Source organism: Oncorhynchus tshawytscha, linkage group LG29 (assembly GCF_018296145.1).
Source record: "Oncorhynchus tshawytscha isolate Ot180627B linkage group LG29, Otsh_v2.0, whole genome shotgun sequence".
NCBI lineage: Eukaryota > Metazoa > Chordata > Actinopteri > Salmoniformes > Salmonidae > Oncorhynchus > Oncorhynchus tshawytscha.
This window is the reverse complement of record NC_056457.1, coordinates 19571041-19591234: the sequence shown is the minus strand read 5'-3', so window position 1 is coordinate 19591234 and position 20194 is coordinate 19571041. Positions and strand designations below refer to the sequence as shown.

The 20194-nt window shown below is 41.5% G+C and overlaps 1 protein-coding gene across 2 annotated transcripts in view; it reads right to left on the bottom strand.

Annotated features, from left to right (window-relative positions):
* Nucleotides 1–10194, bottom strand: part of LOC112227776 (rho GTPase-activating protein 18) — a 51586-nt gene extending 41392 nt beyond the window's left edge. Inside the window, exon 1 of one of the 2 annotated variants that reach the window (XM_024392639.2) lies at nt 9920–10194. In XM_024392639.2, the coding sequence (XP_024248407.1) occupies nt 9920–10041 (122 nt within the window). In that variant the 5' untranslated portion in view covers nt 10042–10194. The remainder of the gene's footprint in view (nt 1–9919) is intronic. The other variant, XM_024392640.2, reaches the window with a different exon arrangement.
* Between the last annotated feature and the right edge of the window lie 10000 nt (nt 10195–20194).

Here is a 20194-nt window from a genome sequence, read left to right as displayed (position 1 = left end):
GGATGACTATATTAATATCTAAGGGGCATTTTCCGTGAGGATCTGTGAGAATATCTAAGGGGCTTTTATATAATTAATAATAATATAATTATAATATTTTAGTTTCTCCATGCTTGTCTCAGAGCAGAGCGGAAACGGTGCTGAAATAGACGGCCACAGCGGGAAGGCTATGTATTCTGTGCCCACTCGTGGTATCTCTCTTCGGTTATACATCCTTGGAATAGCAGAACAGCATAATGGTCTGGGCGGCCCTTGCTGTGCCCTATGAGCAGTTGGTCGAATTCTGTTGTCAGAAGAGGAATGGAAATGTCAGGGTGAACCAAAAACCTGACGAACCCACCACATACTATATGTTAACTCTGCTTGTCGGAGGTGGAGTTCCAGAGCTCAAAGGTGTGCCTGGCATGGATTGTGACGCCATCTCTTTACATTTCAACGCGCGAGTGAGTCAATGACTATTCAAGCCATTGACTCACTGATGAATGAAGATGATGAGTGACCAGCAAAGGCAATCTGTAATCTGCAGGCATCACGGCTCGGTAAGATTTATTTATTTATTTATTTATATATATATATATATATATATATATATATATATATATATTATTAAAAAAAACATTCTCAGAACATTAACCATGTGTGTTTGCTTGTTTTGTATTGTTCTGTAGTTTTGACCCAATGATTCATCTGACAAACAAAGAAAGTTGTGTCCTGCAGGCCCAGGTATGGATCAAAGCTGCCAAGACATTCAATAACATCATCTTCACAGACTAATCAGCCGTTGCCCTTGAGCAATTTGCTCAAAATTGCTACAGAAAAAAAGGAAGAAGATCATGAAGATTTAACGAAAGCATAAAAATGTTGATGAATAAATGCACTTTAGAGTACTTTAGCATCAAATACATTGCAAGTTGAGGGATTTTCACAACAGTAGCAGGGCTATAAAAAGTCTATTGTCCTGCTCATAGGAATCATTTGCATGATGGGCTACGTTCTTTATTGTAACCACAATGTCATACATAATTTGTATCTACCTTTCCAATTACTTTTAGAGTTTGGGAATTACAAATGTACGCTTTCTTTTTAGTTACATTGTTTTAGTTCGAATCTGCAGACTTTTTTTCTTTAAATTATTGTTTTATGTAGGATGCTACATTTTTGACCAGTTGCAATTATAAGTAGGCCTAATAAAAAAAATCTTACTTCTATTAGGCTGATAAGCTTCATAACTGGCCGAGGTAGGCTAAGTTATTTAAAAATAGGTCTGGGCTCCAACGAAAGACTCCAATTAAGCCCTCTTGTTGTTTGCAAAGTCAAATTCAAAAGTCAAAAAGCACTCGCACATCTGAGCTATCTTTTTTGCAGGTGCATGGCAACAGCCGGATAAGATGAGGAAAAGAGGAAGGAACCCGCACACTGCTCTTGATCGTATCACTGATCTTTAATAAGCTTTACGTATCGTCTTCACGGCCTTCGTCAGAGCTTTGACAAACATCAGAGTAATCTGAAATAAGGGCATAATTCATTTTCAAATTTACAACATATCGAAAAACATTCTGGCTGATTTTCTTTTGTGGCTGGCAGTTGGCATGGACCAATTTATCTTGTAAATAAAACATGCCAGTATAAATAGTCTACTTGTGAAAAACTAATAATATTACTTTTTCCCCTTTTCACGTTAAAGATTCCAGCTTCATGAAATAGTACCCGCAAAACACCAGTCTCAATGTCAACAGTGAAGAGGCGACTCCGGGATGCTGACCTTGAAGGTAGAGTTGCAAAGAAAAAGCCATGTCTCAGACTGGTCAATAAAAAGAAAGGATTAAGATGGGAAAAAGTACACAGACACAGGAACTCTGTCTAGAAGGCCAGCTTCCCGGAGTCGCCTCTTCACTGTTGACGTTGAGACTGGTGCTTTGCAGGTATATTTAATGAAGCTGCCAGTTGAGGACTTGTGAGGCGTCTGTTTCTCAAACTAGACACTAATGTAATTGTCGACTTGCTCAGTTGTGCACCGAGGTCTCCCACTCATTCTATTCTGGTTAGAGCCAGTTTGCGCTGTTCTGTTCAATTTCTCACATGGAATAGCCTTCATTTCGCAGAACAATAGTAGATTGACGAGTCTCAGAAGAAAGTGCTTTGTTTCTGGACATTTTGAGCCTGAACCCACAAATGCTGATGCTCCAGATACTCAACTAGTCTAAAGAAGGCCAGTTTTATTGCTTCTTTAAATCAGCACAACCGTTTTCAGCTGTGCTAACATAATTGCAAAAGGATTTTCTCATGATCAATTAGCCTTTTAAAATGTTAAACTGGATTAGCTAACACAATGTGCCATTGGAACACAGGAGTGATGGTTGCTGATAAATGGGCCTTTGTACGCCTTGTAGATATTCCATAAAAAATCTGCCGTTTCCAGCTACAATTGTTCATGTTGTAAATGACTTTGTCTACACTGTATTTCTGATCAATTTGATGTAATTTATATGGACAAAACATACTTCACTTACTGTAGTAAGTAACAGAAACATAACAGAAAGATATTTTTCCATATCATAGCTGACACCACAATCTTTCTTCGAATCTTAATTCAGAATAGATATTAAACATTATTTTTGAAAACATGGTCACAAACTAAGGGAGATTTGACTGTCATTCTGTTACTAAACTTAGCATCTGCACTGTTCCTCAAGTGTGTTTTAGTCAAATTATGTGGCAATTGTTAAAAGTAGACTTCTGCATATGGGTGTATGGTTTGTTAAACTTAGCAATCAAAGATTTAGTTTGGCATACATTTTTAAAGTGAAACAAGTTCATCTCACCGTGGAATTTCCCTACATTGAAATGGGAAGTGTTTTACAGAAAAGCTACCATCGACAACTGACACGTTTGTTGAAGTATAGGACATACAGTTGAAGTTGGAAGTTTACCTAAACAGAGTTTAAATGTATTTGGCTAAGGTGTTTCACAATTCCTGACATTTAATCCTAGTAAAAATTCCCAGTCTTAAGTCAGTTAGGATCACCACTTTATTTTAAGAATGTGAAATGTCAGAATAATAGTAGAGAGAATGATTTATTTCAGCTTTTATTTCTTTCAGAAGTTTACATATACTCAATTAGTATTTGGTAGCATTGCCTTTAAATTGTTTAACTTGGGTCAAACGTTTTGGGTAGCCATCCACAAGCTTCCCACAATAGGTTGGGTGAATTTTGGCCCATTCCTCCTGACAGAACTGGTGTAACTGAGGCAGGTTTGTAGGCCTCCTTGCTCGCACATACTTTTTCAGTTCTGCCCACAAATGTTCAATTGGATTGAGGTCAGGGCGTTGTGATGGCCACTCCAATACCTTGACTCTGTTGTCCTTAAGCAATTTTGCCACAACTTTGGAAGTATGCTTGGGGGCATTATCCATTTGGAAGACCCATTTGCGACTAAGCTTTAACTTCCTGACTGATGTCTTGAGATGTTGCTTTAATATATCCATATAATTTTCTATCCTCATGATAACATCTATTTTGTGAAGTGCACCAGTCCATCCTGCAGCAAAGCACACCCACAACATGAAGCTGCCACCCCCGTGCTTCACGGTTGGGATGGTGTTCTTCGGCTTGCAAGCATCCCCTTTTTTCCTCCAAACATAACGATGGTCATTATGGCCAAACAGTTCTATTTTTGTTTCATCAGACCAGAGGACATTTCTCCAAAAAGTACAATCTTTGTCTCCATGTGCAGTTGCAAATCGTAGTCTGGCTATTTTATGGCGGTTTTGGAACAGGTGCTTCTTCTTTGCTGAGCTGGATATAGATACTTTTGTACCTGTTTCCTCTAGCATCTTAACAAGGTCCTTTACTGTTGTTCTGGGATTGATTTGCACTTTTCGCACCAAAGAACGTTCATCTCTAAGAGACAGAACGCGTCTCCTTAGCGGTATGACGGCTGCATGATCCAATGGTGTTTATACTTCCGTACTGTTGTTTGTACAGATGAACGTGGTACCTTCAGGCGTTTGGATATTGCTCCCATGGGGGTCTACAACTGTTTTTGGAGGTCTTGGCTGATTTCTTTTGATTTTCCCATTTTGTCAAGCAAAGAGGCACTGAGTTTGAAGGTAGGCCTTGAAATACATCCACACCTCCAATTGACTCAAATGATGTCAATTAGTTTATCAGAAGCTTCTAAAGCCATGACACCATGTTCTGAAATTTTCCACGCTGTTTAAAGGCACAGTCAACTTAGTGTATGCAAACTTCTGACCCACTGGAATTTTGATACAGTGAATTAAGTGAAATAATCTGTCTGTAAACAATTGTTGGAAAAATTACTTGTGTCTTGCACAAAGTAGATGTCCTAATTGACTTGCCAAAACTATAGTTGGTTAACAAGAAATGTGTGGAGTGGTTGAAAAACAAGTTTTAATGAGTCCAACCTAAGTGTATGTAAACTTCCGACTTCAATAGATTGGCGCCAGGGTGGCTTTTCGATTAAAGAGTTTATTGACAAAGTCAGTCATTGAATGTGCATAACCCAAAAATAGGAAAGTCATCCAAAAAGCTAAATACAGTCATATAAATGTTATCCAAACCTAAAAGAGTCATCCAAATAGAGTCATCTAAAACCAGAACACAGTCGTTCAAAAGGCCAAAACAGTCACCCCCCCCAAAAAAAGTAATCAAAATACCAAAAATAGCCACCCAATATGGATGTCCACAGATGTCAGTAGTGTGTGTGTGTGTGTGCGTGTGTGTGAGAAAACAGCTTTGAAGTCCCAATAGCACACCCTGCAGCCATCAATACCATTAATTATCACAAAGGCGGTTGAGAGCGGAGAGCTTGTCTTTCACCGGCTACAATAGGCACATTCATAGGGAGACACCCGAGTACCAGAGGTTACCATTGTGTGTCACACACAACTCTATGGGAATAAGCTTTGAAAGTAATCCTGCCGGTGACCCAAATGCCCCTACACACGTGCCAGTGCTGAAACGAACGTCAGCACACACATCAAAAAGATACACAGACCCACACACACAAACATCTCCAGTCTTTAGCATATGGGAATTATGTTACCTGGAAATGAGACACACACAATCTCAGTGTATAGCAGCACACTCCTCTGTTTTATCTGATCCAATGAGTAAAAAAATTGTGCCACTTTTCTATTTTATCACATCATCAGTCATGGTGGTATGACCAGCTGTGTCCTTTACAAATAGCCTTTGATTTACGTGGCCAACAATCGTTACCTTCTGTGCCACTTCAGACAGTGTTAGATAGGGAGATTCATTTGAGACTATAAATCAACTGGTTCATGAAGTGGCTAATAAAGCAGTCAAGAGTGAAAGCTGAGCTCTCCTAAAAATAGACTAACCCCCTCCCAAAAACACTGGCTTCAGTGGCCTGGATGAAATACAACTATAACAGCTAAAGCAGTGAGTGTCAATGATGTTTTGATGAATTGTCCTGGTGTAATATGGCAAACTTGATTCCAGACAGACTTCTGTTCTTAGACAGACTCTCCTTGCTTAAAAGTTATTTCTCAAATCTTGAGATGAATAGTAATCCAATTTTAATGGCATGACTATAATGGCATGATGATAATGGCATAAGAGTGGTTGCATACAAAACCAGGACAATTATTTTTTATTATTCACTACATTTTATCCATAGAATGGTCCTTTGAAGGTTTATTGACATTTGCATCTAAAAGCCTAATTGAGAAATACTGAATCAAAGCTGGCATATTTATGACATGTTGGCCTTTCCCAGGCCTTTTTAAGACTCCATAATGTTTCATTTTTGGTGCTACATCTCTCGCTCTCTCAAAAGTATGTGGACACCTGCTGGTCGAAATTCTCATACCAAGATCATTAATATGGAGTTGGTCCCCACTTTGCTGCTATAACAGCCTCCCCTCTTCTGCGAAGGCTTTCCACTAGATGTTGGAACATTGCTGCGGGGACTTGCTTCCAATCAGCCACAAGATATTTAGTGAGGTCGGGCACAGATGTTGTGCGATTTGGACTGGCTCACAGTCAGCGTTCCAATTAATCCCAAAGGTGTTCGATGGGGTTGAGGTCAGGGCTCTGTGCAGACCAGTCAAGTTCTTCCACACCGATCTCGACAAACCCTTTCTGTATGGACCTCGCTTTGTGCACGGGGGCATTGTCATGCTGTAACAGGAAAGGGCCTTCCCTAAACTGTTGCCACAATGTTGGAAGCACAGAATCGTCTAGAATGTGATTGTATGCTGGAACTAAGGGGCCGAGCACGAACCATGAAAAACAGCCACACACCATTATTCCTCCTCCACCAAACTTTACAGTTGACACTTTGCATTGGGTCAGGTAGCGTTCTCCTGGCATCCTCCAGACCCAGATTCGTTAGTCGGACTGCCAGTTGGTGAAGTGTGATTCATCACTCCAGAGAACACATCTCCACTGCTCCAGAGTTCTATGTCAGGGAGCTTTACACCATTCCAGCCAACGCTTGGCATTGCGCATGGTGATCTTAGCCTTGTGTGTGGCTGCTCGGACATGAAAAGCCATAGAAATAGCCAAATCCATTCATTTGAAATTGTGTCCACATACTTGTGTGTGTGTGTGTGTGTGTGTGTGTGTGTGTATATATATACACAATTTTAAAATAAAATTTGTTCATTAATTCTTGAAAAAAAAAAAAACTATATATAGAGAACATAATATACATAACATAATATACTCTACAGCCATGTAAAAGTTCCAGAGTGGGATATTTGCTAGTTTTAAAATGATGACCCATTTTATATAGAGAAATTGGCACAATAGGCTATGTAACCCATCACAGCCCACTTTTTACTTGTATCATGCCACATTTAGCAAATCACCAACAGAGGGCGAACATTTTGAATCTATTTTCCCATTCACTCTGTTGGTAATGTGTACAAATTGGATCAAAACTTTAAAAAGTAGCAGATACTTATTTTTTTGTCCTGGTTTCATACGGAATCACTCATAATGACTAATGGTTGTCGTAAAAAATAATTCCTCTGATAGTTGCTTCAGTACATACAGTAGATATATACAAAATGAACATAAGAGATTGCCTACTGTCTGTTCTGATACAGTTGTATAAACAGCAGAGAGACAGAGAACCACCATGCCCTTAATATTTATCTAACCTTGTACTGGTAGCCAAAGCATAGTTCCATGTGAAAACAGGTAGCAGTTTTTGTCTTATCAACACACAACCGCCATCAGATATGATCACCCCAAAATATTTGGACAATTTCCGCCATAATACCCACAGAAAAACAGATAATCTTTCACACCAAAAAAGCATAAATTAATTCAAGAGCAAGACCGATTTGACATATCTAAGGACCTCAAAATATCTAAGGGTAAACACCAAATGTGTCTCGGATAATGTAAATATTTTCAGACCTAACGGATGTGGGTGCGCCAACTTTTTGGCATGCCACACAAGACGAGGCTGGCTCCTTTATCGGTGCCTGACCCTGGGTAGCTCGGGGCTGACATCACTATCATCACCCCCCGATGACACACAGGCACACATGCGAACGCACACTGGGGACAAGTGGCCAAACAAAGCAAGCATCTGGGCAAACTGGCCATGCTGGGAGATTAGATGTTCTTGAGTTGTTCAGGTGGGGCAGCAAATGGAACATACTGTCAGCACAGACATCATGTATTGTACCCGCCACCGTACAAGTCAACAGCTCTCACACAGATCCTTGGAAATAGAGTGAATTCTAAAGAAAGTGTTCAAATAACAGAACATCTAGTCAATGATGTGCGCGAGTTCATTTTCCTGGCTCATGGTCTGATTTAGGTTCAATAAAATGTATAAGTACAAGTAATATTTCATCTTCCTTCTTTTGGTCTAATATTCACACACACACACACACACACACACACACACACACACACACACACACACACACACACACACACACACACACACACACACACACACACACACACACACACACACACACACACACACACACACACACACACACACACACACACACAGTTGATGTAATTAATTCATAGTTAGAATGGGGAAAGAGCCAGAGAGACCATGAAAGTTGTCTGAAGACTACATTTACAGTACAGTGGTTACTTTCCAACTCCAAACACCATAACAGACACAGAGCAGTCCATCAATAAATATTCCAGTTCAATGCCAAATGAATGTAGCTCTGCCAATGGTGTAAAATACAGCCAACTTTAACATACACACAGCTAGGTTAAGTCAGTTTGCAGTCCAAACAATCCACGGTCGTATTCATTAGGCAACAAACAGAAGAAAATGGATTGAAACAGGGAGGGACTCCTAAATTCGTTCATAAGAAACGCTGATTATTTTTTTTTTGCTACGGTGTGCCCTAATTAATAAGCTGCTCCACAGCAATCATAAACTATTGGCGTGTTAAATACACCACTGAAACCTGAACAATTTGCTATTCCTTTTCTTTATGTGTGTCTATGAAAATGGCTAGTTGTAATGATTTAATACACATAATTACAGTTGTTATGTTCAATGGTCGTACTCAGACGTAAGCGTTTTTAAATGCCACCTTGTGCTCTGTGGGGCGACTGCCAAGTGACTGTCTGCAAAGTGAGTGTCTTGTTGGACTGACCTGAAAGTGAGGTATACTTCCCCCCCCCTTCCATCTAAACAATGTCTCCTTTGATTAATTATTCAGGATACATAATTATACAGGGTTTTTAATGGTATGTTGTACAGCCTTCCTTTTTTGTAAAGTTATTGAATTGCAGACTATGTAGATGGAAGTTTCAACAATTAGTCAAGTCTCTAAATACCCCCGAGGCACCAAATCAAGGGAAGGATGGAACAGTTTGAGATATCCTGCTGTTCAAATTGTTGATTTGAGGTCAGGTAACCATACCCAAATCCTGGCCTATACCCATCAGAACCTACAATGTAAAACTGACTTCAAAAATCAGTGCCAGGAACTAACATCATCCTGCATGTGTCTTCTTATTGCATCCAATAGAGTGTCTTCTTATTGCATCCAATAGAGTGTCTTCTTATTGCATCCAATAGAGTGTCTTCTTATTGCATCCAATAGAGTGTCTTCTTATTGCATCCAATAGAGTGTCTTCTTATTGCATCCAATAGAGTGTCTTCTTATTGCATCCAATAGAGTGTCTTCTTATTGCATCCAATAGAGTGTCTTCTTATTGCATCCAATAGTGTCTTCTTATTGCATCCAATAGTGTCTTCTTATTGCATTCAATAGAGTGTCTTCTTATTGCATCCAATAGAGTGTCTTCTTATTGCATCAAATAGAGTGTCTTCTTATTGCATCCAATAGAGTGTCTTCTTATTGCATCAAATAGAGTGTCTTCTTATTGCATCCAATAGAGTGTCTTCTTATTGCATCCAATAGAGTGTCTTCTTATTGCATCCAATAGAGTGTCTTCTTATTGCATCCAATAGAGTGTCTTCTTATTGCATCAAATAGAGTGTCTTCTTATTAGCACATGTTTGTTTGATACACTTGAAAAGCACTTCAGGTCCTGAGGGTGTCAGAACTATGCCCGAGATGTTACAATCCCATATATATGGTGGTTGTGTACAGAAACAAGACATTTCAGTAGAAACCAATGCAACAATTCCATAAATGCATGAACATCTTTAAAGCTTTTTCGATAGATCTAGGCTAGGCTACTCATCATCACTGCAAGTAGAGAGGCAGTAAACTGACTGCAGAGACCCAATTGTTTTCCCACGCTCACAGAGCACCTTACCCAGTCCTATTTGTTTAAAAGCTACATCAAAGAATATGGATACTAACACCATGGTAGTTGTTAAACAGTTCATATACATCTTGTTAATTTCTCCTGTAGTTTTTTTTTCAACAACAAAGATTAGGTGGCGTGCCAGTTACCTGCAAGGAGAGTGTCTTGGAGACAGCGGAGTCGCACAGCCCTCATCCACCAAATGTATCCTGGACGGTGCGTATGAATGGTAAGCTGTTAAAATCACACTGCCCGTGTCTATGATTTCCATCGCTGACTGTCAAAGTATCATACCAAAGTAGGCGCCTGGCTATTGTAACCGGCGGGGTTTAGTGTACTTCGCATTGGGCACTCGCTACGCTACTCTTTACAGAAAATAAATAAAGCGATCCACCGCTGCCACTCTCTCGCCTGCTCACGGTGAAATCCGACACCACTGGGTCGAGCGTATGGCGCTATCATGCAGCACGTCCAATCAGCTTATTTGCATAAAACGTTTCGCTTCCATATGTAAATGAGATAAGCCTATGGGCAAATGTCAACATTAGTACACGTGTTTATTTTAGCTCGTGCTTCAACTTCTTGTGTATTGTTCTAGTTACTTTCCATATAGCTGAATAAATATATAATTCATTAAGTGACAGGATTTGAAAGGTCAGTGGAGATTTTGTATGCCCCTGGGTAACTTTCTGACCCCTTTTCATAAATGTTTTACATGTGCAATTGTTTTGTTAACATTCAGTCAGTTGAGAGATTATAGAACCACCACCTCGTCTGTCATTGTGCTGCTATGGTCTCCCCTGAGTTCACATAGTGGGAAAGGTATGTACCATCCCATACAAGTTTAATAAATGGTGTGATGACAGAAGAGAGGTCCACGTGGGGTGTTTCCCCCTTATTCAGCAAGCTCTCACACAAGTTACCTGATAGGTAGTGACTCTCCTTATGCCAATGGTATTGAACCAATAGCCTAACAAATGAACAACTCTTGAAGAAAAAAAATACAAAGAGTTTTGATTGGCTTTATTAAGACATCCTCTATATCAAATTTCAGCCAGATCGACCAGCCTTCCCAAGCCGCCTGCACTCTAGACCCCCACCAGACTAGTCAATAACTCAACTCTCTCCCAACACAATTTCCTTCGCAGTTCACACCTTTGATTTTGAAAAAAATACAACATACAAAATACAAAAAATAACCACATACATCTTAAATATACATTTACACACAGAAACAGCAAATCCTCCATATAATTAATCTCATAGGACTAATAGTACTTTAGAGCTCTTTTTTACTTGCACACAAAAGAGCTGGGCCGCCCCATCCTGTCCCTATGGGTCCACCACACTGCAGCGCCCCAAACCAACACACCCCACTCAGCTTTAGAATCTTCTTATTGGTGTCGGGTGTGTTAGGTCAAGGCGAGAGAGACACCCCACAGGACAGCAGATCCCCAGGGCCAGGACTGAGCAGCCCAGCAGTTTGGAATTGCCTAAATGGGTATCTCCCCTAACTTGGGCATGTTTTCAATACATACTCCTTTATTCGGACTGTATTCCATATAGTATAGCCTTAATCTTGTAATAAATCAAATCTAGTGATACATAACTTGACATCGGGGGAGGATAACCAAGCTTCAAATTAATGGTAATGCATTTCTTAGCTGCTATGAATGCTTAGTTACACAGTTTCTTCAGATAACAGTCTCCAGTATCAACATTTCTAAGCAAACAAAAAGAGGGAGAAGGGAGAATCGGTAGACATGCTGCGATAAAAGAACAAAATAACTCTTTGCCAGAATTCAGACAGCTTTCACAAGACCATAACATATGCAAATATGTCCCCTTTTGTGTTTTACACCTCCAGTGTAACCAATGTGAAATGGCTAGCTAGTTAGCGGTGGTGCACGCTAATAGCATTTCAATCGGTGACGTCACTTGCTCTGAGACCTTGAAGTAGTGGTTCCCCTTGCACTGCAAGGGCCATGGCTTTTGTGGAGCGATGGGTAATGATGCTTCGTGGGTGTCAGTTGTTGATGTGTGCAGAGGGTCCCTGGTTCAAGCCCAGGTAGGGGCGAGGAGAGGGACGGAAGCTATACTGTTACACCAGCAGAGGAAGGACATTTCTGAGTGCATGTAATTCAGTTTCACTGGCATATAGTAAGTTTTATGGATGGTCTTAAACTGCAGTAATTTATGTCTGAGATGATACGAACATGACTGGGCATTCAAACACATCTGTATCCATTCATCATCATCAATAGCTTCACCAGGTCTTCCTCACATTTTTGTTTTACATGTTTTGTGTCATGGGGAAAAGCCTCTATCAACCCTTGATGCAGTTTGGAAGTCAACTTTGGAGGTTTGACAGACTGCCGTAAAATAGCATCTGGCTTGTCCAGTGTTTGCTAGACAGAGAGGATAAAGTGTTGTATCTGCAAAAATTCACCTCACCTCCTCAAAGACTGGTCTTCCCTGGCTGCCTGACCCTGCTGAGACCCCTGTCACCATCACAGACTGGTCTTCCCTGGCTGCCTGACCCTGCTGAGACCCCTGTCACCATCACAGACTGGTCTTCCCTGGCTGCCTGACCCTGCTGAGACCCTGTCACCATCACAGACTGGTCTTCCCTGGCTGCCTGACCCTGCTGAGACCCCTGTCACCATCACAGACTGGTCTTCCCTGGCTGCCTGACCCTGCTGAGACCCCTGTCACCATCACAGACTGGTCTTCCCTGGCTGCCTGACCCTGCTGAGACCCCTGTCACCATCACAAACTGGTCTTCCCTGGCTGCCTGACCCTGCTGAGACCCCTGTCACCATCACAGACTGGTCTTCCCTGGCTGCCTGACCCTGCTGAGACCCCTGTCACCATCACAGACTGGTCTTCCCTGGCTGCCTGACCCTGCTGAGACCCCTGTCACCATCTGATCCTCATAAAATGAGGCATAATTACCTTGGTGTACATTATATTATCCAATAATAGAATCATTGGTTCAATAAGTGTAATTACCGTTCGTCCATGAACCCAGATTGTAGCTTTAAGATTAAACTGCTGTCCTGTAGCTACTGTAGGTCTAGCCATCAATTCAAGATGGAACATTTTGTATAATTCACTGATATTGTTAATATACGGCAGAATTCACCTGAGCTTCATAGACTGGTTATCCCTGGCTGTCTGACCCTGCTGGGACCCCTGTCACCTTCTGATCCTGCTTTGACACGATGAGCATAAGATCCTGCTAAGATCCTGATGATCTGATGAGCATAGTGTTGTGTACTGACTACACTAGAGGGCTGCATTCCTGCAGGATGCCTAAGGAGATCAGTGTGGTTGGAGGGAGTTGCCGGTCAGACAGACGACTTTGGGATGAAACATTTTTTTTTGTTCGTACAGATTATTTGGAAACATTCCTCTTTCTGCTTTGTATGCGTTAGCCTACCTATTGTATTAAAATCACACACTCAGAATTCACTGCTAGTTAGGCGTGAAAGTTCAAGTGCGCCTAGTATGTGCAGTCTCATTGAAATAGAGTAGGCTGCCTACATGGGTGGAGAATCACGTGGCAGTTAACTTGAGTATGAAATTAACCTAAGCATGATTAGACTGTAGTTTACTACAGTGTCTGTAAATAAATATTGATAATGATGATGAATATTGATAAAGAAGTGGAGGGCGCTCAACCAACGTGAGTTGAAGTGCAAAAAAAAAAAAGGTAATCAATGCTAATTGAAAAGGAAAAGGCACAACGTCTTTTCATTTTCAATGAGTTTTGAATACCCATTTATTTGTCTCTGCCTGCAAATACTCCTCCTTAAAAGTAGGCTATATCCTATAGGCCTATGCAAAATGTAGCAAGTGTCTCTGTCATCATTCCTTCTGCTTCCAGTTCAGTATCCTTACCTGCGAGATCAGGTGTGATTGTGGTCTCCATTAAATAGAGTAGGCTAATAGCCTATGCATGGGTGGAGAGGCATAGGGCAGTTATCTTTCCGAGGGAATATACTTCCTAAATAAGCCTTTGATATGGCTTATAGCCTAAATATTGATCACCCTTATTTCTCCGGCTGAAAATCTTCCCACTCCTAAAAGGTAGGCTATAAAAATAGCTCAAGAGAAAGTGCAAGTCTCTCCAACTCTGCTCTCTTCAAACTACATCTAGCATATTGGCTGATATAGCCCTGTATGGAAGGGCCATGTGGGAATCTCTGTTAATTTAACCTATTTCTTGAGTTATTTTTGTGCATTTGTTATTGCCTATAGGGTGCAACATTGCTAAGACCATGGCTGGCAAGTGAGCTGCATCACATACGCCTAAAATAACATTGCGTGACTGCCGGTGAGAGTTGCTGGGGGGGATCGGTCCCCCTAGACCTCTACTGTGCACCATGACAGTGAAGCCTGTAATGTTAGAGATGCTTATTATTTTGTCAGTGTGAAAAGTAGGGAATTAGCTAGGGAAACAGACAGATCGCTAATGTTACATTGCCATCCTGTCACGTCTGTTTGACTTCGCTGGTATACTAACCACCGGTCCTGGGATCTATCATTTCCGCACACCTGGCATCAATCATTACGCGCACCTGCACGTCATCATGAGGCACACTTGGACTCCATTACCTCACTTATTACCTCCCCTATATCTGGCACTCCCTTAGGTTCTTTCCCCAGTTAGTATTGTTCCTGTGTTTATGCGTAGACGCTACTGTTAAGTTGTCTCGTTCCATGTTTGTTGTTTTATTAAACGTTGCACCTGCTTCTCAACTCTCAGCATATTCGTTACACATACTGACTAATAAACTCACATTGCACTGAAAAAAATGTCAGAATCAAATCAAATCAAAGTGTATTTGTCACGTGCGCCAAATACAACAGGTGTAGACCTTACAGTGAAATGCTTACTTACAGGCTATAACCAATAGTGTGAAAAAAATGTATGTGTGTGTGTGTGTGTGTGCAGGTATGTAAAGAAATAAAACAACAGTAAAAATACATTTTAAAATAAGAGTAGCAAGGCTATATACAGACACCGGTTAGTCAGGCTTATTGAGGTTGTATGGACATGTAGGTATGGTTAAAGTGACTATGCATATATGATGAACAGAGAGTAGCAGCTGCGTAAAAGAGGGGTTGAGGGAGGGCACACAATGCAAATAGTCCGGGTAACTATTGGTTACCTGTTCAGAAGTCTTATGGCTTGGGGGTAAAAACTGTTGAGAAGCCCTTTTTGTCCTAGACTTGACACTCCGGTACCACTTGCCATGCGGTAGTAGAGAGAACAGTTTGTGGCTCGTGTACTTTTTTAGGGCCTTCCTCTGACACTGCCTGGTGTAGAGGTCCTGGATGGCAGGCAGCTTTGCCCCAGTGATGTGTTGAGCCGTACGCACTACCCTCTGAAGTGCCTTGCGGTCAGAGGCTGAGCAATTGCCGTACCAGGCAGTGATGCAACCGGTCAGGATGCTCTCGATGTTGCAGCTGTAGAACCTTTAGAGGATCTCAGGACCCATGCCAAATCTTTTTAGTTTTCTGAGGGGGAATAGGCTTTGTCGTGCCCTCTTCACGACTGTCTGGGTGTGTTTGGACCATTCTAGTTTGTTGTTGATGTGGACACCAAGGAATTTGAAGCTCTCAACCTGCTCCACTACAGCCCCGTCGATGAGAATGGGGACGTTCTCGGTGCTCCTTTTCCTGTAGTCCACAATCATCTCCTTATTCTTAGTTATGTTGAGGGATAGGTAGTTATTCTGGCACCACCCGGCCAGGCCTCTGACCTCCTCTCTATAGGCTGCCTCATCATTGTCGGTGATCAGGCCTACCACTGTTGTGTCATCTGCAAACTTAATGATGGTGTTGGACTTGTGCCTGTCCATGCAGTCGTTGGTGAACAAGGAGTACAAGAGGGGACTGAGTACGCACCCCTGGGGAGCTCTAGTGTTGAGGATCAGTGTGGCAGATGTGTTGCTACCTACCCACCACCTGGGGGCGACCCGTTGGGAAGTCCAGGATCCAGTTGCAGAGGGAGGTGTTTAGTCCCAGGTTCCTTAGCTTCGTGATGAGCTTTGAGGGTACTATGTTGTTGAATGCTGAGCTGTATTCAATGAATAGCATTCTCACATAGGTGTTCCTTTTGTCCAGGTGGGAAAGGACAGTGTGGAGTGCAATAGAGTTTGCATCATCTGTGGATCTGTTTGGGCGGTATGCAAATTGGAGTGGGTCTAGGGTTTCTGGGATAATGGTGTTGATGTGAGCCATTACCATTCTTTCAAAGCACTTCATGGCTACAGATGTGAGTGCTACGGGTCTGTAGTCATTTAAAATAAAATACAATTTTAGTTCTGACAATGCAGTAATAACCAACGAGTAATCTAACCTAACAATTTCACAACAACTACCTTATACACACAAGTGTAAAGGGATGAAGAATATGTACATAAAGATATATGAATGAGTGATGGAACAGAACGGCATAGGCAAGATGCAGTAGATGGTATATACAGTGCCTTGCGAAAGTATTCGGCCCCCTTGAACTTTGCGACCTTTTGCCACATTTCAGGCTTCAAACATAAAGATATAAAACTGTATTTTTTTGTGAAGAATCAACAACAAGTGGGACACAATCATGAAGTGGAACGACATTTATTGGATATTTCAAACTTTTTTAACAAATCAAAAACTGAAAAATTGGGCGTGCAAAATTATTCAGCCCCTTTACTTTCAGTGCAGCAAACTCTCTCCAGAAGTTCAGTGAGGATCTCTGAATGATCCAATGTTGACCTAAATGACTAATGATGATAAATACAATCCACCTGTGTGTAATCAAGTCTCCGTATAAATGCACCTGCACCGTGACAGTCTCAGAGGTCCGTTAAAAGCGCAGAGAGCATCATGAAGAACAAGGAACACACCAGGCAGGTCCGAGATACTGTTGTGTAGAAGTTTAAAGCCAGATTTGGATACAAAAAGATTTCCCAAGCTTTAAACATCCCAAGGAGCACTGTGCAAGCGAAAATATTGAAATGGAAGGAGTATCAGACCACTGCAAATCTACCAAGACCTGGCCGTCCCTCTAAACTTTCAGCTCATAGAAGGAGAAGACTGATCAGAGATGCAACCAAGAGGCCCATGATCACTCTGGATGAACTGCAGAGATCTACAGCTGAGGTGGGAGACTCTGTCCATAGGACAACAATCAGTCGTATATTGCACAAATCTGGCCTTTATGGAAGAGTGGCAAGAAGAAAGCCATTTCTTAAAGATATCCATAAAAAGTGTTGTTTAAAGTTTGCCACAAGCCACCTGGGAGACACACCGAACATGTGGAAGAAGGTGCTCTGGTCAGATGAAACCAAAATTGAACTTTTTGGCAACAATGCAAAACGTTATGTTTGGCGTAAAAGCAACACCGCTCATCACCCTGAACACACCATCCCCACTGTCAAACATGGTGGTGGCAGCATCATGGTTTGGGCCTGCTTTTCTTCAGCAGGGACAGGGAAGATGGCTAAAATTGATGGGAAGATGGATGGAGCCAAATACAGGACCATTCTGGAAGAAAACCTGATGGAGTCTGCAAAAGACCTGAGACTGGGACGGAGATTTGTCTTCCAACAAGACAATGATCCAAAACATAAAGCAAAATCTACAATGGAATGGTTCAAAAATAAACATATCCAGGTGTTAGAATGGCCAAGTCAAAGTCCAGACCTGAATCCAATCGAGAATCTGTGGAAAGAACTGAAAACTGCTGTTCACAAATGCTCTCCATCCAACCTCACTGAGCTCGAGCTGTTTTGCAAGGAAATGTGGCAAAAGGTCGCAAAGTTCAAGGGGGCCGAATACTTTCGCAAGGCACTGTACATGAATACAGTATATACATATAAGATGAGGGTATGGTATGTAAACATATAAAAGTGGCATTGTTTAATGTGGCTAGTGACACATGTATTACATAAAGATGGCAAGATGCAGTAGATGGTATAGAGTACAGTATATACATATGAGATGAGGAATGTAGGGTATGTAAACATTATATTAAGTGGCATTGTTTAAAGTGGAGTGACACATTTTATACAGGTTGCCTTTGTGTTCTTGGGCACAGGGTCTATGGTGGTCTGCTTGAAACATGTTGGTATTACAGACTCAATCAGGGACATGTTGAAAATGTCAGTGAAGACACCCGCTAGTTGGTCAGCACATGCCCGGAGCACACGTCCTGATAATCCGTCTGGCCTCACAGCCTTGTGTATGTTGACCTGTTTAAACGTCTTACTCACGTCGGCTACGGAGAGTGTGATCACAGTCGTCCGGAACAGCTGATGCTCTCATGCATGCCTCAGTGTTGCTCTTCTCAAAGCGAGCATAGAAGTGATTTAGCTCGTCTGGTAGGCTTGTGCCACTGGGCAGCTTGCGGCTGTGCTTCCCTCTGTAATAGTTTGCAAGCACTGCCACATCCGACGAGCATCGGAGCCGGTGTAGCATGATTCAATCTTAGCCCTGTATTGACGCTTTGCCTGTTTGATGGTTCGTCGCAGGGCATAGCAGGATTTCTTGTAAGCTTCCGGGTTAGAGTCCCACTTTTCTTTATATTTTACTTTTTTCAACATTGTAGAATAATAGTAAAGACATCAACAGTATGAAATAACTCATACGGAATCATGTAGTAACCCAAAAAGTGTTCATCAAAATATATTTTAGATTCTTAAAAGTAGCCACCCTTTGACCTTGACAGCTTTGCACACATTCTCTCAATAAGCTTTTTGAGGAATGCTTTTCCAACAGCCTTGAAAGAGTTCCCACATATGCTGAGCACTGGTTGGCTGCTTTTCCTCAAATTTGGAGTCATCAGACCAAAGGACCGATTTCCACCGGTCTAATGTCAATTGCTTCTGTTTCTTGGCCTAAGCAAGTCTCTTCTTCTTATTGGTGTCCTTTAGTGTTTTTTTGTTGTTGTTGCAGCAATTCGACCATGAAAGCCTGATTCACGCAGTCTCCTCTGAAGTTGACGTTGAGATGTGTCTGTTACTTGAACTCTGAAGCATTTGGGCTGCAATTTCTGAGGCTGGTAACTCTAATGAACTTATCCTCTGCATCAGAGGTAACTCTGGGTCTTCCATTCCTGTGGTGGTCCTTATGAGAGCCAGTTTCATCATAGCAGTTGATGGTTTTTGCGACTGCACTTGAAGAAACTTTCAAGGTTCTGGAAATTTTCCGCATTGACTGACCTTCATGTCTTAAAGTAATGATGGACTGTCGTTTCTCTTTGCTTATTTGAGCTGTTCTTGCCATAGACTTGGTCTTTTACCAAATAGGGCTATATTCTGTATACCACCCCAACCTTGTCATAACACAACTCAAAAGCATTAAGAAGGAAAGAAATTCCACAAATTAACTTTTAACAAGGCACACCTGCTAATTTAAATGCATTCCAGGTGACTTCCTTATGAAACTGGTTGAGAGAATGCCAAGAGTGTGCAAAGCTGTCATCAAGGCAAAGAGTGGCTACTTTGAAGAGTCTGAAATATAACATATATTTTGATTTGTTTAACACTTTTTGGGTTACTACATGATTCCATATGTGTTATTTCATAGTGTTGATGACTTCACTATTATTCTACAGTGTAGAAAGTAGTAAAAAATAAATGAAAACCCTGGAATTGGTAGGGGTCATTTGACTTGTACTGTATGTTCATCCCAACTGAGTAATGCTGGAGCTTTGCCATGTTTTAAATACTCCACGTTCACTACAGTACATTCAACTCCCAATTAGGCCAGACCTTCTTCATCACCTAACAAGCAGTACAGCCAAGGGTTTGACTAACAAACACAAATTCTGTAGCCCGGAGAACCTACATAACTAAGGCACTACACTCAGAGGAATTCTTGGAACTGGGAGGAATGTCCCACGAGGCCCAGCTCGTAGGTACAGTTATTTATTCACCGAAATGCCCTCATCGTTGCTTCTCTTTGTGAGGAAGACATTCACTGTAGTCTATGAATGAATGTGCTATTTGCAGGCCTACGCAACTGGATATTGTTTTTCAGTCATTGGATGCCAATAACAAATGGAAGTTATAGTGTCTCGAGGGTCCATAATGTACAAAGGAATGCTGCTACAAACGGCAATACCTTAAATGGATCAATAATGTTTTCTCTGACACTGTCGATTGAGATGCGTTGTAACTGTCAGCCACACTGACCTCCACAACAAACTCTTGGAATCCCTGTTGAAATCTTAATGTGAACCCATTTAGGTGGAAAGATAGTCCTTCTATCCGAGCACTTGGCAGGACTCCCAGTTGATGTAACTGGAAAATAAGTAGCCTTGGTGTTTGTTTCCCAGCTCCCATCATATTTCCTAAGACATTGTTCTCGTCTTCCTGTTGAAGTCAAAGGTCGTGGGCATTAAACACTGCTGTCTATCTTGT